Genomic DNA, 24,477 nt, shown 5'->3' with positions numbered 1-24,477 from the left:
AGAGAAAAATTATTTCCAGGAGTAGTGGATCTTGGACTCTCACCACCTGTATGAAAGAAATTGGGTTTCATTTCCCTTTAAAGGAGAAATTAGATCATGGACTGTACCTGTAGTGGTCTGTGATGAGATGGCGGTGGTTGATGTTCTTGATACTGAAGTAGTTGTACTTTTGCAGGCTTTATATTCCCTACAGCAGTACACACTGATCTCATAGTTGTAACAAACTGGTATGGAGGTGTCCTGTTCTTTGTTAAGGCAAACAAGACCATAGTTGATATCACAGGTCACACTTTGCCCCAGGTTGTCCAGTGGTGTGCCGGGGAATTTAGCTGCTCTACAGGAAATATTTTCAGGCTTTTCACACACATACAGTCCATTTTTCCTGATGTTGTCGTAGGTTTCAAAATCACCTCCATTATTATCGGGTTTAGGGTAACTCACATCATACCATTTAGTCCATGAACAGTCACGAAAGATTTCAGGGATACAAACTGAAAGTAAAAATAGGCAAATATATAAACATATTTATCTGATGTTTTGGTAGGTAGTATTTTAAAGTTACATGAAACATCTCTTGCTTTTTATTAGTAAAAATTAGCTTTTTCCACATTCCCTAAAGAGGCCAAAAAGTAAATTCTATAAACAAGGTTTATAAAAATAAAATCCTAAATCAGTTTTTTTAATTTTTATACACAATGTTGATATTACAGTGCCAGCTTTAACACTGGCTAGTTATATATGCAAATTATATGGTTAAAAAAATTATTGATAAATACATTTTTTCATTAATTTTGTTAATTGGATATTTTTGTTTGTGTGAACAGATGATTATTCTATATAAAGGGCTAGATTACAAGTGGCGCACTAACTGTTGCACGCGAGTGAAAAAGGGTTTATCTCGGTAATACCTAAACTCTGTTGCGATATACAAAAATTTTACAAAAAAACTGTTCTCTAAATGAGTCTGCACCATGTTAGCTTGGCAAATATTTAAAGGGACAATCTGTCCAATTATTAATTTTACCTACTGGAGTGTATTAAATTGTTAAAAAATAGCTCCTTTACCTTTATTGTGTCATTTGTCGTCACTACCGACACTAAGCATATGAAAACTGTAGTATGCATTATACAAATGCTTTTTATACAAGAGATAGCCGCAGGAATTAACCTCCCAGTGGATTCTGAGAGACAGAAAGTAGCCTAGATTAACTCAGAGATTACTTCCTAATAAAGCCTAGTTTACAAGTGGAGTTCAATTAATACTTGCACAAACACAATATTTTTACCGCATGAACCCATTTCACAAGTTGCACATTTAAAAAGAATATTGCAAAAGCACTTGTGAGAACTTACATCCTATTTTTTTAATAACAAGCCCAAAGTGGATACTCAAGCTCATATTACAAGTCAATGATTGATCGTCACACTTAAATGATAATTACATTAAAGATGGAAATATTAAAAGGACATGAAACACAATTAGTAGTGCATTGCCTCTCCTTCAGCAGAGGATACCAAGAGAATGAAGCCCCTTTGATATTAGAAGTAAATTGGAAAGTTATTTAAACTAGTATGTTCTTTCTAAATGAATTAATAAATTTTTGGGTTTCACGTCCTTTTAACTAAAGTGAAAAGCTTTGGTAAAGTCATTCCGACTGCTCAAACAACCTTTGAATAAAAAGGACTCTGTTGATTAAGTTACTGGAAACTCCTAAATATTAAGGCTTCACTGCAACTTTCATTTGTCTTCAATTTTGAAACAGTATTTGATGGACAGGAGAACTTATTTTCAAGATTGTATTCAAAATATATATTATTTATTAAGTCTCTAAGGGTTCTATTTCAAGTAATTTATTGTATACTCTCTGTGATGTTGGACTCTCTTTATTTTTGTTAAATAAATCATGACACTGTGTAATATGTCATGTGTTGTTGTTCATCTGAGTTTGTATTTATCTAATTTTAAGACCTGCTAAGGACCAGATGATTATTATGATATCCTGATACTTAAAACCATAGAATTCAACGAGGGTCTCCTTTCTTTTTCACATGACTGTATATAAATAAATAGTTTATGTGATTTAGTAAGCACATAAGAATTAATAGTTTTTTTCACTTATTGTTTAAGAATAAGTATGTCTATAAAACCAAATTTAAATCTCCTAATATGACATCTAAAAATAAAAATCACCATAGAAAGAATGTGTATATTTTTAAAGAACAGAATGCATTAGTGAAGTAAATTATGTACAAGGCACTAATAATAATGATTTAGTTTATCAATTAAGCTCACTGTCCACACCACAATTTGACTTAATCCAAAATAGCATAGTTGCCTTATCAAATGAGGTTAAGCAGTTTGCTAATAGACTATCCCAAACTGAACAGAGAATCAGATATCTAAAAGACATATAGGTTCAAAGAGATCAGTCTACACAAACATTACTAGAACAAATAAAGAGTATGCAATTTAAATTTGAAGACATATAGAACTGGAATAATCTAATTAATTGGATTGCCTGATGATATTTTAGATAAGTATTTAAACAAATTTGTGAGAATTCATTTTAACACTTCTAAACATTAAGATAGACAATCCAACAATTCTAGTGGAAAGGATACATAGAATGAGCCCAGCGAAAAAGTCAGCTGAAGGAACTCGTATTAATAGAGCTATCATCATGAGATTGCTAAATTTCCAAGATAAAATTAAAATAATTAATGCCTATAGGGCAATGAATAATAACTTAAATTACATAATTAAAAAAAAAATCTGTTTAATGATTTTGTAGCGGAAACATATGACAAATTATCTTTAATGGCCCCACTATGTGCTATACTAATACAGGAGGGCTGGAAAGCTAGATTCATTTTTCATGCAAAGATGTGTGCTATCTTTTGTTTTGTTTTTTTCAAGACAATCAAATATAAATTTTAACAAAATCTCAGAAAGTATAGATTTGTTTTTTGCTTTTTAAGGCTATAAAGGAAATACAAATAAATTGGAAGTTCTATGGATCTATAAAAACATAAATGTGTGTTGAATATGTTTAAATAATGTCAGCACTTAGTTTATTTTGGGATTAAAATTTCATTGAATCTAGAAGAATTGTATAAATTAAATATTTTTTCAGGGGTTAACATTTTTGTAAAACCATCAAAAGATGGGAATCACTTAGGCCTAGATTTAGAGTTTGGCGTTAGCCGTGAAAACCAGCGTTAGAGGCTCCTAACGCTGGTTTTAGGCTACCGCCGGTATTTGGAGTCACTCAAAATAGGGTCTAACGCTCACTTTTCAGCCGCGACTTTTCCTTACCGCAGATCCCCTTACGTCAATTGCGTATCCTATCTTTTCAATGGGATCTTTCTAACTCCGGTATTTAGAGTCGTGTCTGAAGTGAGCGTTAGACATCTAACGACAAAACTCCAGCCGCAGGAAAAAAGTCAGTAGTTAAGAGCTTTCTGGGCTAACGCCGGTTTATAAAGCACTTAACTACTGTACTGTAAAGTACACTAACACCCATAAACTACCTATGTACCCCTAAACCGAGGTAAACCCACATCGCCGACACTCGAATACATTTTTTAACCCCTAATCTGCCGACCGCCACCTACGTTATCCTTATGTACCCCTAATCTGCTGCCCCTAACATCGCCGACCCCTATATTATATTTATTAACCCCTAATCTGCCCCCCACAACGTCGCCTCCACCAGCCTACACTTATTAACCCCTAATCTGCCGACCGCAAAGAGCCACCACCTACATTATCCTTATGTACCCCTAATCTGCTGCCCCTAACACCGCCGACTCCTATATTATATTTATTAACCCCTAATCTGCCCCCCACAACGTCGCCTCCACCTGCCTACACTTATTAACCCCTAATCTGCCGAGCGGACCTGAGCGCTACTATAATAAAGTTATTAACCCCTAATCTGCCTCACTAACCCTATAATAAATAGTATTAACCCCTAATCTGCCCTCCCTAACATCGCCGACACCTAACTTCAATTATTAACCCCTAATCTGCCGACCGGAGCTCACCGCTATTCTAATAAATGGATTAACCCCTAAAGCTAAGTCTAACCCTAACACCAACACCCCCCTAAATTAAATATAATTTAAATCTAACGAAATTAATTAACTCTTATTAAATAAATTATTCCTATTTAAAGCTAAATACTTACCTGTAAAATAAATCCTAATATAGCTACAATATAAATTATAATTATATTGTAGCTATTTTAGGATTAATATTTATTTTACAGGTAACTTTGTATTTATTTTAACCAGGTACAATAGCTATTAAATAGTTAAGAACTATTTAATAGCTAAAATAGTTAAAATAATTACAAATTTACCTGTAAAATAAATCCTAACCTAAGTTACAATTAAAACTAACACTATACTATCAATAAATTAATTAAATAAAATACCTACAATTACCTACAATTAACCTAACACTACACTATCAATAAATTAATTAAATAAACTACCTACAATTAACCTAACACTACACTATCAATAAATTAATTAAATACAATTCCTACAAATAAATACAAATAAATAAACTTGCTAAAGTACAAAAAATAAAAAAGAAATAAGTTACAAAAAATAAAAAATATCTACAAACATAAGAAAAATATTACAACAATTTTAAACTAATTACACCTACTCTAAGCCCCCTAATAAAACAACAAAGCCCCCCAAAATAAAAAATGCCCTACCCTATTCTAAATTACTAAAGTTAAAAGCTCTTTTACCTTACCAGCCCTGAACAGGGCCCTTTGCGGGGCATGCCCCAAGAAGTTCAGCTCTTTTGCCTGTAAAAAAAAAACATACAATACCCCCCCCCAACATTACAACCCACCACCCACATACCCCTAATCTAACCCAAACCCCCCTTAAATAAACCTAACACTAAGCCCCTGAAGATCATCCTACCTTGTCTTCACCTCACCAGGTATCACCGATCCGTCCTGGCTCCAAAATCTTCATCCAACCCAAGCGGGGGTTGGCGATCCATCATCCGGTGCCTGAAGAGGTCCAGAAGAGGCTCCAAAGTCTTCATCCTATCCGGGAAGAAGAGGCGATCCGGACCGGCAACCATCTTGATCCAAGCGGCATCTTCTATCTTCATCCGATGACGACCGGCTCCATCCTGAAGACCTCCACCGCGGACCCATCTTCTTCCGGCGACGTCCAACTGCAGAATGACGGTTCCTTTAAGGGACGTCATCCAAGATGGCGTCCCTCGACTTCCGATTGGCTGATAGGATTCTATCAGCCAATCGGAATTAAGGTAGGAATATTCTGATTGGCTGATGGAATCAGCCAATCAGAATCAAGTTCAAGCCGATTGGCTGATCCAATCAGCCAATCAGATTGAGCTTGCATTCTATTGGCTGTTCCGATCAGCCAATAGAATGCGAGCTCAATCTGATTGGCTGATTGGATCAGCCAATTGGATTGAACTTGATTCTGATTGGCTGATTCCATCAGCCAATCAGAATATTCCTACCTTAATTCCGATTGGCTGATAGAATCCTATCAGCCAATCGGAATTCGAGGGACGCCATCTTGGATGACGTCCCTTAAAGGAACCGTCATTCTGCAGTTGGACGTCGCCGGAAGAAGATGGGTCCGCGGTGGAGGTCTTCAGGATGGAGCCGGTCGTCATCGGATGAAGATAGAAGATGCCGCTTGGATCAAGATGGTTGCCGGTCCGGATCGCCTCTTCTTCCCGGATAGGATGAAGACACTGGAGCCTCTTCTGGACCTCTTCAGGCACCGGATGATGGATCGCCAAACCCCGCTTGGGTTGGATGAAGATTTTGGAGCCAGGATGGATCGGTTATACCTGGTGAGGTGAAGACAAGGTAGGATGATCTTCAGGGGCTTAGTGTTAGGTTTATTTAAGAGGGGTTTGGGTTAGATTAGGGGTATGTGGGTGGTGGGTTGTAATGTTGGGGGGGGGTATTGTATGTTTTTTTTTTACAGGCAAAAGAGCTGAACTTCTTGGGGCATGCCCCGCAAAGGGCCCTGTTCAGGGCTGGTAAGGTAAAAGAGCTTTTAACTTTAGTAATTTAGAATAGGGTAGGGCATTTTTTTTGGGGGGGGGGGCTTTGTTGTTTTATTAGGGGGCTTAGAGTAGGTGTAATTAGTTTAAAATTGTTGTAATATTTTTCTTATGTTTGTAAATATTTTTTTATTTTTTGTAACTTAGTTCTTTTTTATTTTTTGTACTTTAGCTAGTTTATTTAATTGTATTTATTTGTAGGAATTGTATTTAATTAATTTATTGATAGTGTAGTGTTAGGTTAATTGTAGGTAATTGTAGGTAGTTTATTTAATTAATTTATTGATAGTTTAATTGTAACTTAGGTTAGTATTTATTTTACAGGTAATTTTGTAATTATTTTAACTATTTTAGCTATTAAATAGTTCTTAACTATTTAATAGCTATTGTACCTGGTTAAAATAAATACAAAGTTACCTGTAAAATAAATATTAATCCTAAAATAGCTACAATATAATTATAATTTATATTGTAGCTATATTAGGATTTATTTTACATGTAAGTATTTAGCTTTAAATAGGAATAATTTATTTAATAAGAGTTAATTTATTTAGTTAGATTTAAATTATATTTAAGTTAGGGGGGTGTTAGTGTTAGGGTTAGATTTAGCTTTAGGGGTTAATCCATTTATTAGAATAGCGGTGAGCTCCGGTCGGCAGATTAGGGGTTAATAATTGAAGTTAGGTGTTGGCGATGTTAGGGAGGGCAGATTAGGGGTTAATACTATTTAATATAGGGTTAGTGAGGCGGATTAGGGGTTAATAACTTTATTATAGTAGCGCTCAGGTCCGGTCGGCAGATTAGGGGTTAATTATTGTAGGTAGGTGGAGTCGACGTTGTGGGGGGCAGATTAGGGGTTAATAAATATAATATAGGGGTCGGCGATGTTAGGGAACCAGATTAGGGGTACATAGGGATAATGTAAGTAGCGGCGGTTTACGGATCGGCAGATTAGGGGTTAAAAATAAGATGCAGGGGTCAGCGATAGCGGGGGCGGCAAATTAGGGGTTAATAAGTGTAAGGTTAGGGGTGTTTAGACTCGGGGTACATGTTAGAGTGTTAAGTGCAGACGTAGGAAGGGTTACCGCATAGCAAACAATGGGGCTGCGTTAGGAGCTGAACGCGGCTTTTTTGCAGGTGTTAGTTTTTTTTTCAGCTCAAACAGCCCCATTGTTTCCTATGCGAGAATCGTGCACGAGCACGTTTTTGAGGCTGGCCGCGTCCGTAAGCAACTCTGGTATCGAGAGTTGAAGCTGCGTTAAAAATGCTCTATGCTCCTTTTTTGGAGCCTAACGCAGCCTTTATGTGGACTCTCGATACCAGAGTTATTTTTATGGTGCGGCCAGAAAAAAGCCGGCTTTAGTTTTTCGGGTCGTTACCGACAAAACTCCAAATCTAGGCCTTACACTCTCCCTATCTGTGAAGATTAATTTATTGAAGATTATTGCCTTCCCAAAATTATTCTATTTATTTCAAAATATTACATTGTTGCCAAGTAAAAAAGAGATTAATAAGATGAATGTTTCTATCAAGAATTATCTTTGGGGCAATATGAAACCTAGATTAGTTATAAAAATTAGTTCTGAATAAACATTATTTAGAGTTGGCTCTTACAAACATTACAAGTTACAATATTGTTGCATTAGGTGAAATTGTTTTGGACTGGATATTAAATTTAAGACATTTTACCCTGTTAGATGTAGAATCACAAATTACTAAACCCCTTCTTTTAAGAAATATTGCTCATATGAAGATGATCCCCTGTTTACATCAAGAGAATAGATTTTCTAGAAGATCCTATTGTAGCATGGCATTGAATTTACAAGGTTTAAAAACCATAAAAAATTTAGTAAGCTTACCTGATAAATGTATTTCTTTTTTGACACAGTGAGTCCACGGACCATCATAATTACTGTTGGGAATATCACTCCTGGCCAGCAGGAGGAGGCAAAGAGCACCACAGCAAAGCTGTTAAATATCACTTCCCTACCCACAAACCCCAGTCATTCAACCAAAGGGAAAGGAGAAAGGAAGTAACATAAGGTGCAGAGGTGCCTGAGGTTTATAGAAAAATAAACTGTCTGAAAAATACAGGGCGAGCATAAATTTTCATTTCTTTCTAATGACACGGTGAGCCCACGGATCATCATAATTACTGTTGGCAACCAATACCCAAGCCAGAGGACACAGATGATAAGGGAGGGACAAGACAGTTAACCTAGACAGAAGGCACCACTGCTTGAAGAACCTTTCTCCCAAAAGAAGCCTCAGTCGAAGCAAAAGTATCAAACATGTAAAATTTAGAAAAAGTGTGTAAGATGACCAAGTCGCAGCTTTGCAAATCTGTTCCACAGAAGCTTCATTTTTGAAGGCCCAAGAAGAAGAATAAACCCTTGTGGAATGAGCCGTGATTTTCTCAGGAGGTTGCTGTCCAGCAGTCTCATATGCCAAGCGAATAACACTCCTCAGCCAAAAAGAAAGAGAAATATCCATAGCTTTCTGACCCTTGCACTTCCCAGAAAAAAAGAAGAAGACCCTTAGTTGCCTGCAAATAATATTTCAACACACAAACCACATCCAGGTTGTGCCACAAACACTCCTTATGAGAAGAAGGATTTGGACACAAAGAAGGAACAACAATTTCTTGACTAATATTCCTTCAGAAACTACTTTGGGAAGGAAACCTAAGGCAGTACGCAGGACCACCTTCTCAGAATGAAAAAAGGGGATTCACACTGCAACGCTGAAAGCTCAGAAACTCTTTGAGATGAAGAAATAGCAACCAAAAACAAAACTTTCCAGGATAACATCTTAATATCCAAAAAATGCATAGGCTCAAATGGAGCATGTTGAAAAACTCTAAAAACCAAATTAAGACTCCAAGGAGGAGTAACAAACTTAAACATAGGCCGGATTCTAAGCAGGGCCTGACAAAAAAACAATTGAATGTCTGGCACATCCACCAGACACTTGTGTAACAAAATATATAAAGCAGAAATTTGACCCTTCAAGGTACTTGCAGATAAACCCTTCTCCAGACCCTCCTGGAGAAAAGAAAAAATCCTAGGAATCCTAACTCTACTCCAAGAGAACCCTCTGGATTCACACCAATACAGATATTTACACCATATCTTATAATAAATTATTCTAGTTACAGGCTTACAAGTCTGAATCAAAGTCTCAATATCGACTCAGAAACCCCCCGCTTAGATAATATCAAGTGTTCAATCTCCATGCAGTCAGCTTTAGAGAAACAAAGATTTGGATGAAGGAAGGGCCCCTGAAGTAGAAGATCCTTCCTCAGTGGAAGTCTCCAAGGTGGAATAGATGACATCTCCACCAGATATGCATACCAGATTCTGTGAGGCCACGCCGGTGCGATGAGAATCACTGAGGCCCTCTCCTGTCTGATCCGAGCAATGACCCGAGGAAGGAGAGCAAACAGAGGAAACGCGTATGCCAGACTGAAATTCCAAGGAACTGCCAGAGCATCTATCAGTACAGCCTGAGGATCCCTTGACCTCGACCCGTACCTTGGGAGCTTGCCATTCTGACGAGGTGCCATGAGATCCAACTCCGGCTGTCCCCATTTGAGAATCAAGCTGGAAAACACCTCCCGATGAAGTTCCCACTCCCCCGCATGAAAAGTCTGTCTGCTCAGAAAATGCACTTCCAAATTGTCCACCCCTGAAATGTGGATCGCAGACAGATAGAAGCTGTGAATCTCTGCCCACTAAATAATCTTGGCTACCTCTGTCATGGCCAATGAACTCTGAGTTCCTCCCTGATGATTGATGTAAGCCACTGATGTTATGTTGTCCGACTGAATCCTGATAAACTGGGCTGAAGCTAACTGAGGCCAGGTCAGAAAAGCATTAAAGATTGCCCTCAGCTCTAGGATATTTATGGGAAGAACCGACTTCTCCCGAGTCCATAAACCCTGAGCCTTTAATGAGTGCCAGACAGCAACTCATCCCAGCAGACTGGCATCCGTGTTCACAATCACCCAGGTAGGTCTGCAAAAGCAAGTTCCCTGGGAGAGAAGATCTTGAGACAACCACCACGGAAGAGAATTTATTGTCGCCTGATCCAGAACAATTTGCAGAGACAGATTCGCATAACCCCCATTCCATTGTCTGAGCATGCATAATTGCAGAGGTCTGAGATGGAACCAAGCAAATGGAATGATGTCCATAGCTGACACTATCAGACCAATAACCTCCATACACTGAGCCTCTCATGTCTGAGGAGAGGACTGAAGGGCAAGACAAGAGTTGAAGTTCTTTGTTCTTCTGGCTTCTGTCAGAAAAATATTCATTGCTAGAGAATCTATAATGGTTCCCAAGAACACCACCCTTGTAGCTGGAATCAAGGAACATTTTCCTAAAATCACCTTCCATCTGTGGGAGAGCAGAAAAGACAACAACAACTCCATGTGGGAGTTTGCTAGTTGAAAAGATGGCGCCTGAGCCAGAATGTCATCCAGATAAGGCACCACTGCAACACCCCGCAACCGGAGCACCACCATTAACGCTCCAAGAACCTTTGAGAAAATTCTGGGAGCTGTTGCAAGACCAAATGGAAGAGCCACAAACTGAAAGTGTCTGTCTAGGAATGCAAACCTCAGAAATTTGTGATGGTCCCTGTGGATGGGAATATGCAGATACGAATCCTTTAAATCCACTGTGGTCATAAACTGACCCTCCTGAACAAAAGGAAGAATGGAACGAATAGTGTCCATCTTGAAAGATGGAACTCTGAGGATATCGTTTACGCTCTTGAGATCTAAAATAGGTCTGAAAGTTCCCTCCTTTTTGGGAACTACGAACAGATTGGAATAAAATCCCAGACCCTGCTCCTGTACTGAAACAGGAACTATCACACCTAGGTCAAAAAGATCCTGGACACAACATAAGAAAACCTCTCTCTTTATCTGGTCTACAGATAATCTTGAGAGAAGGAACCTGCCCCTGGGTGGAAAGGTCTTGAACTCTAATTTGTATCCCTGGGAAACAATATCCACCACCCAGTGATCCAGAAAATCCCGAAACCCAGGCTTGAGTGAAAAAGGAAAGTCTGCCCCCTATAAGAGCCGCTCCCCCATCAGGGGCAGACCCTTCATGCTGACTTTGAGTCAGTAACATACTTATTAGATTGCTTCCCCTTGTTCCAAGACTGATTGGACTTTCAGGAGGACTTAGACTGTACCTGCTTGGAAGAGGAGGGGGAAGGTTTATCTGAAAAGTTTTGAAAGGAAAGAAAATTACTCTGATGCCCTTTCTGCTTATTTTTCTTATCCTGAGGGAGAGAATGACCCTTTCCTCTGGTAATATCTGAAATAATCTCAGCCAAACCAGGCCCAAACAAGGTCTTACCCTTGTAAGGAATTGACAAAAGCTTAGACTTAGACGACACATCCACAGACCAAGACTTCAACCACAAGGCTCTGTATGCCAGATCAGCAAATCCAGAAATCTTTGCTCCCAACTTGATGACCTGTAAGGAAGCATCTGTGATAAAGGAATTGGCTAACTTCAAAGCCTTGATCCTATCCTAAATCTCTTCAAGAGGAGAATCAGTCTGAATAGAATCAGACAACGCATTAAACCAGTATGCTGCCGCACTAGTGATAGTAGCAACACACACCGCAGGCTGCCATTGCAAACCCTGGTGAACATACATCCTTTTAAGTAATGCTTCCAACTTCTTATCCATAGGATCCTTAAAAGAACAGCTATCCTCTATGGGAATAGTGGTTCTCTTAGCCAAAGTGGAAACTGCTCCTTCCACCTTGGGAACCGTCTGCCAAGACTCCTTAATAGAATCGGCTATTGGAAACATCTTCTTAAAAATTGGAGAAGGGGAAAAAGGAATCCCAGGCTTCTCCCACACCCATGCAATAATCTCTGTAGCACGGTCTAGAACAGGAAATACCTCCACAGTGGAAGGAACATCAAAGTACTTATTCAGCTTACTAGACTTCTTAGGAGTGACAACAACAGTCGAGTCAGAGTCATCCAACGTAGCCAAAACCTCCTTAAGTACCAAACAGAGGTGTTCTTGTTTAAACCTGAAGGATACAACCTCTGCATCAGAAGGAGTAGCACTATCTGAGTCTGATATTTCACCCTCAGATACTACAGAAGAATCATACTCCTCAGACTTCTGGAAGGGAACATTCGGAATAGTCACAACTGAGTTAGAAACCTTACTCAATGATTCCTTAAATTTCCTCTTGCGCTTTGCCTGCAACATGGGAAAGGCAGACAGCGCATCAGTTACAGCAGAAGATATCTGTGTAGCAATGTCTTGCAATGTAACCCCAACCGTAGGGTGAGAGGAAACGCAGGGCACTGCCTGTATGGACAATAATGTTTGAGACACTTGAGGAGAAAGCAGCGGCATCTATTTGAACAGGAGACCCCTGAACAGCATCCACCTTAGATAATGGTGGCTCAGAATCAAAAAGTCTATCCCTGAAATGTAAAGTTCTATCAATACAAGAGGGACAAAAAGGGATTGGTGGTTCCACATTGGAATCAAAACACAAGCTACATGTAACGTTTTTCAGGGCCTCTTGGTTCATCTTTACCCAAAAACCCAACCAATTAAAGAAAAAAACTGCTTTCATTTACACATAAGAGATTAAAATAAGGTACTTACCTGAATTTACATCTGCCCAGCAGCAAGGCAGCACACCCGGTTTGAGAGGTCTCCTCCCTCCCATGGACCTGTGGAAAAAAAGGAAGACTGAATAAACATACACAGGCTTCCAAGATAGGGCAGCAACAACAGATTGGGAGGCGCAGTGAGGATTATACCCCACAAGTTTCCAGATGCTTAAAAGCCACCACTGCTCTACTGAAGAGACTGACGTGGACTATGGCTTAACCCCCAGGAAGACAGAGCAAACCTGCCATGCTTCAAAATAATAAACTCTTGATAGAAGAAACTTCTTTAAGACAACAAAACACCTCCTTGCAACACAGGCAAAGAGAATAACTGGGGTTTGTGGGTAGGGAAGTGATATTTAACAGCTTTGCTGTGGTGCTTTTTGCTTCCTCCTGCTGGTCTGGAGTAATATTCCCAACAGTAATTATGATGATCCGTGGACTCACCGTGTCATTAGAAAGAAATAATGTTGCTGTTTTACATTTCCGATCTACTATATAAAGGAGAAAGGAAATGCTGATTTCGCAAGGGGACTTTCCTCAAACTTATTCAAACAGTAGTTAGATAAAGGAATAGAATATGTATATCAATTAATCAACAAATAATAAGATAATCCTGTCATACATTTTGATAATTTGAAACTAAATTACTCAATAAGGGATGAATATCTTTTTGCATATTCACAAATAAGACATGAATGTCTAGTATTTTTATAAGATTATATTGGAAATCATGGTATGAGACTCAATTTTAATTAATTTTAGAATAATAGATTTTATATTTCATTACTTTATAAACTGATTAATAATGTGGACTACAAAAGCTTTTTAGATAATCGTGTTAAGAAATGTAGTAACTTACAATTTGCTAATATTGATGAACAAGTAATTTGTCATAGCTTAAAACAAATTGAGGAAGTTTATCTGTCAGCATTTATGAGAACAACATATAAAAAATAATCTTTGGTGTCATATTTAGCATCTGAAAGGATTTCTAACTGGGGGAGTAATACAGTTTGGATTTATTGTATGAAGTGTAAAATGTGCAGTGCAAATACACTGCTTTGCTTTTGGTTATGTCCAAAATTCTGAAATTTTGAAGAACGGTTTATTAATGGATCAACATAACCTGTAATATTCAGATCTTTTTCAACTAGAGCTTTTTTTTTTTCTAATAACAATTATACCCATTTTAAAGATTTTATAAATATTAGTATTCCTGTTGGTGGAAATATAATTTTAAAACATTGTAAATTTAATCTTGTGCCATTATGTAAAATGTTTAAACAATTCCTTATTGAACAATGTGATATTTGATTTAATTTTGAAATGTAGAAATGTTTTTTTGAGAAATGGAAATTTATTATTTTGAGACTAGAATTATACAAGCAAAGTCAATTGGTTAAAAAATGTGAAATGAATCAATAAATTATTGATAGAAATTTTAAAGGGGAATGGCTTTTTCCATCAGATTGACGACTGTTATTATAATATCATTATTATTTGTTTATGATTATGTTCACTATATGCCAAGTTTTAACTCCATTTTTCCATGGATATACATTGTAAACTCTATAAAAAAATAAAATAATAAAAATAGAAAAAGGTTCTGAATGTTTTGTCAAACATTTATACCAGTGTTTATAACCAATACATTGTGTAATCCAGATTTAAGCAATACATTCTTTTTAGCGGGCATTGTGACATATTATTAAGATTTTTTTAAGGAAATATAACATCAGGAATACATTACAAAACTCAGTTTTATATCTTTCTAAACACCATTTGTATTAAGCTTTTATTGTTTAAAATGTTTATTTCTTTAAAGTCTAATTTTCTGACATTTGTTTAATTGTTCAAACATTTGAATTTAAACATCACCCATGCTAATTCTGCTATTTCAAATGTTATTCAAAACACACAAAGGAATATGGTTGACAAAAAATAAATTACTTTTAATTTTCACCATTCACTTTAATGTCATGTTGAAATCAAGGACAATTTTTTTATTATTATTTTATTGAAATAATGCCTTTAAAAATTTTAATACTACAACTGCATATATTAAATGAGTGATATGGAGGAAATCTGATAAATTCAAATTAGATATTATATATAAAAAATATTTATAAAGGAAATTAAGGAATTTTTAAGGAAGCCAATTATCCATAAAAAAAATAAAATAAAATGTTTGTTGTCTTTGCCCACATAATATACAGTACATGAGGATATAGAACTCAATTGTGTTTTAGACGATAAAAAATAAACAAAATTGTTATCAGAATCAAATTCCAAATCTTTAAATTAAATATAATAATTTCAAGTCTTACCTGTAGAACTCTCAGTAGTAAACTCTAATGGGGTTGTTCGAACAGATGTTGTAGATACTGTGGGACATGGGTGGACTTCTCTATAGATGGTTCCATTTTCTTTGCATATTGCAATAATACAGCCTCCAATATTATCTGTGGTGTTGTAAATGACTTCATTGTATTTATAAATCTTTCCTTGATACTCGCACTTACAAGCTGCAAAATAAACGTACAGTTTATAATAATAAAAGTAACATATCAAATATTTAATAAAATGTATATATATATTTTTTTTTTATCATACCTTCTACTTTGTACTTGCATTCAATACCATTTAAGGTACAAAAACTGTGGGGGGAAAATCAGGAGATGTATTTTATTAAATTATATATGAAAGGTTTTATGGTCAAAAGAGTTGAAAATAAATATTTGGGAAAAAAGAGATCTTGGGTTAATTTATCAATGTACGAGCGGACATGATATGATATAGCGTATCATGTCCGCCGTACATCGATAAATGCTGACAACATACACTGTAAGCATTTATCATTATATAAGCAGTTCTCATGAATGTGTGTAGGCAAAAAAATTGTGTAGGCAAAAAAAAGAAATCAAAAAAGAAAAAGAAAAAAGAAATAGGATCTGTTTTGGCACTATGCACATTTACAATAACTTACAAAAAAATTGAATAAATGGTTTTGGCATAGAGAATGGTCTCGCTACCTTTATTGTGCTATTATCAAATATTTTTTCCTTAATGGCATTTTTGAAAGAAAAAATGTAAATGATTTGTGTTTGCTGAAATCAGATATTTGTATTTAATTGAAACCACATAGTAATGTTATTGTTAATGTTTTTTTCTTGACTTTGTACTTTAAAAGTACTTTCACTTTATACTACATATCAGCTGTATATACATGCCTCAGAAATCACTTTTCAATAAAGTTTTCAGATGCTTTTAAAAAATAATATATTTAGGAAAATTTATGGGAAAGGTTTACAAAAACTGTATGTTTTATGCTGTTTCCTGTGTTTATTTAATGGTTGGATCTATGTAAACAGCCTGAAAAACTGTTTCTTACAGATGATTGTTCATTCATTCATTCACTCATTCAAATGTTTATTCCTTATGAAATTCAGGCTGCTTAAATAACCCAAATGACCAGTCTTCTAATGGACTGGAATGCCATAGAAAAGGAAGTACACATTTTTTTGCAAAACATATTCAAATAGATTGGAACATATACCAAACTCTCCAAAATTAGATTACAAAAGGTAAAAAACATTAACTTTAAAAAAGTACAATTATGTGAAAAAAACATGCAAAAAATATTTTCTAATAGGTTTGAATACTAGTGATAAGCAATTTAAAAAGTTGAACATATATTGAGTTATAACTGTGAAAAGTTAAAAAAAGAAATATGGAAAACAGGTTTTCTATTGGATTTGTTATTCATATCCTGTCTTTTTGAAAGAATTTTAAGTTCTTATTCAAATGTTCAAAACCAAAAACATCAAAACATAAATCCTCAACTGTCTGGGATGTTATACAAAATAATTCATGACATCACATACGATTAGCCCTTTCACTGCTGTGCCATTTTTACTCCCCTGTACAAGAGGAGTTTTTAGTTATTTGGCCCTCATCACATTTACATTTTACTTTTCTGTGAGGTAGCTATACAAATTATACATCATTTTATTCAACAGACCAACATTTTTTAGAAATTAACTTCAGTTCATAATGTGGGAAAACACTGCCATTTGGAAAGAAAACAAACGTGTCATTTTCTATGCTGTCTGTAGTAAATAGCAGCATTATTTTTTAAATATTTCAACCTCACATTTTACTTTTTAACTTAAAGGGACAGTCTACTTCAGAATTGTTATTGTTTAAAAAGATAGATACTCCCTTTTATTACCTATTCCTGTGTTTTGCATAACCAACACTGTTATATTAATACACTTTGTACCTCTGTGATTACCTTGTATCTAAGCCTCTGCAGGCTGCCCCCTTATTTCAATTCTTTTGACAGACTTGCTTTCTAGTCAGTCAGTGCTGACTCATAAATAATTCTACAGGAGTGAGCACAATGCTATCTATATGGCACACATGAACTAGCACTGTCTAACTGTGATAAAAATAACCAAATGCTCTGAGGTAAGAGGTGGTCTTCAAGAGTTTAGCAATTAGAATATGAACTTACCTATGGTTTAGATTTCAGCAAAGAATACCAAGAGAAAATGTTTTATTAAAAAAGGAAAGTAGTTTAAAATTGCATGCCCTATCTCAATCATGAAAGTTTAATTTTGACTAGTCTGTCCCTTTAATAATTGATTTGCAGAATTTGCTTTTGGACCTCTCTAGGTAGGGAAGGCGGAAGAGGCGGGGCATTGGAGCGCATGCAGCTTACAGAATCTGTGTGAATCGGATGGAGGATGTGGTCTCCAGGAAAGCAATGGCCCCGTATCAGTCTTGCTTCAGGGGGAGAGGTAGCCCTGTTTGCTTTATGTTGCATGTGGACATGCAGAGAAAAAGATGCCACATTTAGCGTCCACCGGCGGTCTGGCAACAGGGGGCACAGTAGGGAACAGTGTATGGGGGAATAATATACTGAGGAGGAGTATTGGATCCTGTCAGGAGAAGCAGCACTGTGGTAAGCACATCAAAAACCACAACTCTATACATTTGGGACCAACCTCGACTGAAAAACCTATTGGTGAGTGACTGTTTCCTTTTATCTTGTTTTCCTTTTAACGGAATGGCTGGGAATGTATAAACAAGGTGTAGATAGAAAGTCAAGTATGCAAGAGAAGCCATAATCCTGGTCCCCATGGGCGTTAAATGCTGTTTCTTCTGCTTTGTCTTGTCCCTGTGATAAAGTGCTATCGGCCATAAAAAGGAGGCAGAATAAAAAGCAGAGAAAAGGGAATACAAGCAATACATCTGTGGTTATGAATGAGGATATAACAAATGAACAAATACAAGCTAACAACCTATCAAAGCAATTGGGACTTCGGTTTGTAAAATTGATAATGTACAAAACGTCAGGAGGTGCAGCAGATTACAGCTAGAATATCTGGAATTGAACAGCGAGTATCAGATACAGAGGATGCCCAGGTCAATATGGAAAAGAAGGTTAAGATTTTTTAAAAAAGAAAATAAAAAATTGAGTAATAAAACTGATGAACTAGAAAATTATTCAAGAAGAAATAACAGGCTAGTTGGATTCTTCCCATTTAATTGAGTTTGCTGAAAAAACTTTACCAAAAATGCTGGGTTTGGGAACAGATATGCAAAGCTTTCAAGTAGAAACAGCGCACAGGCTTGGGGACCTATTTATGAAAGGTCTTGCAGACCTGATCCGACAGTGCGGATCAGGTCCGCAAGACCTCGCTGAATGCTGACAGCAATATGCTCTCCATATTCAGCATTGCACCAGTAGCTCACAAGAAATGCTGGTGCAACGCCGCCCCCTGCAGACTCGCGGCCAATGGGCTGCCAGCAGGGGGTGTCAAGCAACCCGATCGTACTTGTGCTCAGAGTAGGTGGACAGGGTTATGAAGCAGCAGTCTTTGTGACCGCTGCTTCATAATTGCTGTTTCTGGCGAGTCTGAAGACTCGCCAGAAACACGGGCCCACAAGCTCCGTTCGGAGCTTGATAAATGGGCCCCATGGCCTTAATAATCCAGTGATGCGGAGCCAGCTGAAATCCAGAGTAGTTATTATAAAATATCTTAGCTTTCAGGCAAAATTAAAATCATTAAGAGCATACAGAAATATGGAAAGTGTATTCTTTCAAGAAAAAAAAATTCTGTTGTTTCAAGACTACTCTGCAGATTTGTCAAAACTTAGGAAAATATTCACTGAAGTGTGTCAAAGGCTAGTCAAGTAAAAAAAGCAATTTGTATTGCTATATCCAACAAAATTTAAAATCCAGTAAGGGGACTTAATACAGTTCTTCTATACACCAGCAGAGGTACTCGATTCCTAGACCAAGGACAATATAAGTCTTAGAAAAGCACTCCCAACTGTTAAATTGAATATGTGTAGCCTAATATATGAAGTATTAAACAATGTTACTAGACGACTAGATCATGGCTCTGAGTTGTAGTAGATGGGGGGTGGATGAAGTGATGTAGTTTGATAATAAAGGGGATGGAAGAGGGAAATCACAAAGGGGAGATACACAAGGTGAGTATTGATATGAAACATGAGTTCATAAAAAAAATTAGAATTAGTAGAGGTCTAAAAAATCATAGAAAAAACAATAAATTGATATTTTATATCAACATTTTAAAGCAAATCTGTTTAGTTAAGATGGTAGACACTGGGGTATTTAAGTGGGTATTTTGCTATAGGTATAGGATATGTGTACAAATAAGGCAAGGTGCAATAACACTAATTGATGGTTATTATTGAATATGTTTAGTTAACCACTTGAAGTGTATAATATTAACATTATATGATAGGACGGAGTGAATAATATACTGGGTTTTTTTTTTATTCTAATTTTTTTTTCTTCAAAATTTTTCAATTAAAAATCACAACAAGGGGGATTCACAAGAGCAATATAAAATCACAAAGATTAGACTCATTAGAACTTAAGATTAAAAATGCATAAAAACAACAACATGTGTGAATGTATATATTTTGCTAACACTGTAGGGTTGATTTGTTTAATTTTACTGGTAAACACTAATTGGATATCCTAATTTAGGAATAGGATTTTAGGACATCTAGGCTATGGTAATTATTATTATCTTAGAATGAATACAGTAATAATAATACTTGGAGCACATTATTATAATTATCTAACTTGTATTGCAATATGTATAAATCTATTTAGTTACATATAAATCTATTTAGTTACATATATATATATTTGCAGAGATAACAGCATATAGGAAAGCTGTAATAGCTGGAATGTGACCTGACTTTTGACTTGGACAAAAGGATGGTAGCAGTGGCGATCCCTGCATACCCTGAAGTTACGTTTCTGGGACTTATAGTACTGGAGATTACTTATGGTATATCATAAGCCCAAAGAGCTTTATAGAATTGGCTCAAAGTCATAATTAATGTCTAGATAGTGGAGGACGACAGATGGTTGTCTTCTACAATAAGGACAAATACAGATAAAAGCTCCAGTCTCCTTCTCCATTGTGTGCATGCTGATGTCACAGATAACATGAAACTATGAAACAGCTCATATAGATGCTAAATGCTATAGAGCAACTTGGAGAAAGAAGAAAGAGTTAGAAAAATATTGCATACAATGCCTGTGTGGCTTCACTCACTTCCATTGTGTGCATGCTGATGTTCCAGATAACAAGAAACTCCCTGCAGCAGAAGCTGAATACAACACACCCACAAACTCCCTGTTATATAAATTAGGGAATTACTTATTTTTTGGAAGATAAGGCTACAAGTGGGTATTTACTATATTCCTGGCTTTAAAAGGGACCAAAACCTTTTTTAAAAAAAGAAGCAATTTAATTGGGCAAGTATACCATCTTTTGAAAGAGGATAGATCCCTTTTTTCAATGGAGGGGTCACATTGATTAAAATGGTCTCCTTATAGAATCACAGGCAATTTAAACAATATCAGTATTCCCATGTCACCCCCCAAAAAAAATAAAAAATAATATGTATATAAATTTGAGACCCCTTGCCTAAAATAGCAATCCTGTTCTTTCAAATGTGTGATCCGGTGTCAATCCAGATACCAGGTGTTGTCACTCCAGATACCAGGTGTTTGTCATAATATTGACCAATACCTCCAATGATTAGTTCCATTTTTGGGGTTCTGGTGATTTTTTAAGGGGCCTTGATTATCCACCACCAAAAATACATTTAAATACTATTAATTTGAAAAAGGCATTTCCCTCCATTCAAATAAGGGTTTTGCATCCTCAATAACTATTAAGATTGTGCAAAGATTGTGTTTTTGAAAAATCTAAATATAAAATCCTAAATTTTGGTGTTCTGTGAAGATGAACTGAAGCTAAATGCTACACCAAAAATTTTCTTGTTTTAAAAAAATACTTAGGAAATAAAGTCTCCAGTGTCGTTATATAGCATTTACAGCATAGAAAATGTCTCCAAAAAAAACAAAACAAAAAAACAATTAAAAAAATGCAAAAAAAAAATGCAATGATTTTTGTGGATACCTCTCTCTAATACAATTGTTAACTGTGAAAGAGATGCTTTATATAGCTATGATTGCTAATATAAAATTTTACAATATTTACAGGACATACTCGTCTGTAAGAAAATACATTTCTCTTAATTGGTATATTTACTTTTCTGCAGTATGATTTATTTGAGCTCTAATGTTTGAACAAAAGTGGACATTACTATCATGTTTACAAAATGTAGAGTCTATTTCAGTCCATTAGAAGATGTGTTTTTAATGAATAATAAAAAAAAATAATCTAACAATCATTTAAAAATGTACTTGAAAAGTGTTTTCTGATAGTTTGGAACATAGCTGTTGAATTATGTTAATGAAAAGTATCTATGAAGTTAACACAGTTCCAAATTACTTAAACACACCATGATATATGTTTAAAGGTTCAAAAGGTTCATGCATTGATTATATTGCTCTACTGTCCTGTTTTAAGACACGTTCATTTGCTTTTGCTCATTATCAAAAGTTAGTTAATAAAGAAGTGTATATCTTGGTTTACTAAAATATAAAGTTAGATTTAAAATGATTATTTTCAGTGAAGTAACTGGTATACTGGTCATTAAAAGATTATTTGAACAGCCTGCATTCAAACTTATTAGGCAGGCAGACATTATCAATATTCAAAAAATGTTTCCATTATATTTTACTTTTACATTTACTAGAGAGAATAACATGTGGTGAACACTATACATGATTATGATGGCTATACATGAATATACATAATTAAAATGTATATGAATTCTCTTTTGCTGTAAGGAAATAGATTTGTTTACCAGACTGTGCAGTTTTCATTTGTAGGGACTATGGCACCCAGTTTATAGTGCTTCCTGTCTCCATCATAGCAGCCACATACTGATACACATTCCATTTCATCCTCATCAAAATAGGGCTTATCCTCTGGGCATTTTGGGTAACACCCTTAGGAAAAGAAAAAAGAGGGAAAGGAAATATGTTCAACTTCATTAAAAAGTAGACTTATGACTCTGTGTAATAAACCACAAAATTATGATTAATTTAGTTAAATGTAAATTAATTAAATATATTAATTGATTACATTAAAAGTACATAAAAGTGTAATTAATATTTAAATGTGTTAAAACCTTTCATTATTGCGCTATTGCTTGCATAAAATTGTGTTTAAATCCTACAAAGGTGTTAAATACATTGTAAAAGTCAGCAATGCACCACTGGGGGGCCTAGCTATATACATTGGGTTAGCCAATAATAGCAGCTTTATGTGTGCAGCCACCAATCAGCAGTTAGCTCCCAGTAGTGCATTGCTGCGTTCAAGCTTATTTAGTTATGCTGTTTAACAAAAGATTCCATGTAACTTGAAATATTAGTGTAGTACTAAGTAAATTGATAATACTCAGACAAAGGTAATCAATGGAGTCACAGGGATTAGTACTTGACCCTCTACTTTTTAATATTTTTATTATTGACTTTGAGCAAAGATTAATTAGCAACATCTATATTTTGCAGATGATACAAAGGTTATTAGGTTAGTGCCGGATGGAACTGCTTTACAAGGGGATTTACAAAAATTAGAAGAATGGTCGGGTAAATGGATAATTAGATTTAATGCTGGAAAATGTAAGGTTCTACATTTTGGAATTAAAAATAAAGCAGGCAATGTATTATTTAAATGGGACTAGACTTAGCCAAACAGAGATGGAAAGGGATTTGGGAGTAGTAATAGATAACAAGCTAAAGATGGGTGAACAATGCAGGGCAGCAACTTATAAGGCTAATACAGGTAAGATACTAGCATGTTTTAAAAGAGGCATTAATGCAATGGAGGAAAGCATAATTCTGTCACTGTATAAATCCCTGGTATGACCTCACCTTAAGTATGGAGTGCAGTTCTGGGGACCAATGTAAAAAAAAAAAACATAGCAAACTTAGAAAAAGTTCAGAGAAGGGCCACAAAACTAATCAGGGGAATGGAGAATTTAAGTTTGAGGAGAGGCTAGCCAAACTGGGCGTTTGAGAGGTGATGGTGAAAATTGTTTGTTACAAGACGTTACAATTTAAGACTGGAGGAAAGGAAAATATTTTGCAACGTAAATGTTTTTTCACTGTAAGAGCAATTAAAATATTCTAGTAAAGCAATACAAGGCACAATAGATCAGAGGAACTGAAACCTTACAATACAATACTCTTGCCCCGAGGGGTATCATAAGTGGCAACATGTGCAGAAGCCTCATCATACAGGTATGATACTCATAGAGCCTTAGCAGACCAGATTTCAAATATTTCTATGTTTGTGTGCAGTTCATGCTATCAAACAAATACCAAAAAGCCAAAGAGAAATATTTGAAATCTGAGCTATTAGAGTTCTCTGATATCTGCTTCCTTCCTTTCTTTTTTTATTTGTCCGATTGTAACTGTATTGCCCATGATGGGTGTTCAATTGGAATTGATCAACAGTTAATTGACTTTCATTGCTTAGGGATCAGAAGTAGCTAGCTTAATTTTGTAGGTTGTGTTTTAGTCATAAAAAGGAATCCATAGGTAATACTTCTACAATTCAACTAAAATTTTCAATGAATATTGGACACTTCTATGTTAAAAGTTTGTCAGGACCCTCTTTCTAAAAACTGCACCTTACTTCCACCTAAACATTAAGGGCCAGATTACAAGTAGAACACTAAATATTGCTTTCATGAAAGTGATGTTTGCGCTCCACTGTGTAATACCAGCACACGCTAATGTGCACTGGTATTAGAAATTGACAACAACGCAAACATGAGCTCGCATTCGCATTGCTGGGAAGCATTGTGCTATTTAGAGCAGGCTTCCATAGGCTCAAATGGAAGCCTCGTTCTGTTGCCCTCGTCATTAGAGCCTAAATGCAGTGAAAGGGGTAAGTAGTGCAGTGAAAGCAGCAACTATAAATATATATATATAAATGATTATATTCACAGTTCCCATTGACCGCAATGTAAAGGCACTTCTCAGTGTTTTTTGTTTTTTTTTCTAAAACCCCACTCTTGCCAACTTTACCCACATAATAATGCTTAGTGCAGTTATTTTTATTAAAAACTAAAGATGCTGCTATCTTTATTTTTTTAATAAAATACACTATACTGTATTTTGGGGAACATTTATAAAATTAACCAGAGATCTGATCTCTGGTCAATTGTATAAGCTCTAATTGCTACCTCAAGCTTGTGGTAGCAATAACCAGTCACTTGAAATGGCTGGTTAATTATTGT

At 35.8% G+C, this 24,477-nt stretch overlaps 1 protein-coding gene across 1 annotated transcript in view; it reads right to left on the bottom strand.

Moving 5' to 3' along the window:
- Positions 1-12,751: 12,751 nt before the first annotated feature.
- Positions 12,752-24,477, bottom strand: part of LOC128636240 (mucin-5AC) — a 161,481-nt gene continuing 149,755 nt past the window's right edge. The window contains exons 25-28 of the mRNA XM_053689278.1: positions 22,033-22,177; positions 15,370-15,413; positions 15,084-15,281; positions 12,752-12,813 (exon numbers count right to left, since the gene is read on the bottom strand). Coding sequence (XP_053545253.1) covers positions 12,752-12,813; positions 15,084-15,281; positions 15,370-15,413; positions 22,033-22,177 — 449 coding nt within the window. The remainder of the gene's footprint in view (positions 12,814-15,083; positions 15,282-15,369; positions 15,414-22,032; positions 22,178-24,477) is intronic.

Source organism: Bombina bombina, chromosome 7, assembly GCF_027579735.1.
Source record: "Bombina bombina isolate aBomBom1 chromosome 7, aBomBom1.pri, whole genome shotgun sequence".
In the NCBI taxonomy this organism is placed as follows: Eukaryota; Metazoa; Chordata; class Amphibia; order Anura; family Bombinatoridae; genus Bombina; species Bombina bombina.
Note: the sequence above shows the minus strand (reverse complement) of the source record. Positions and strands in the feature narration are given on the sequence as shown.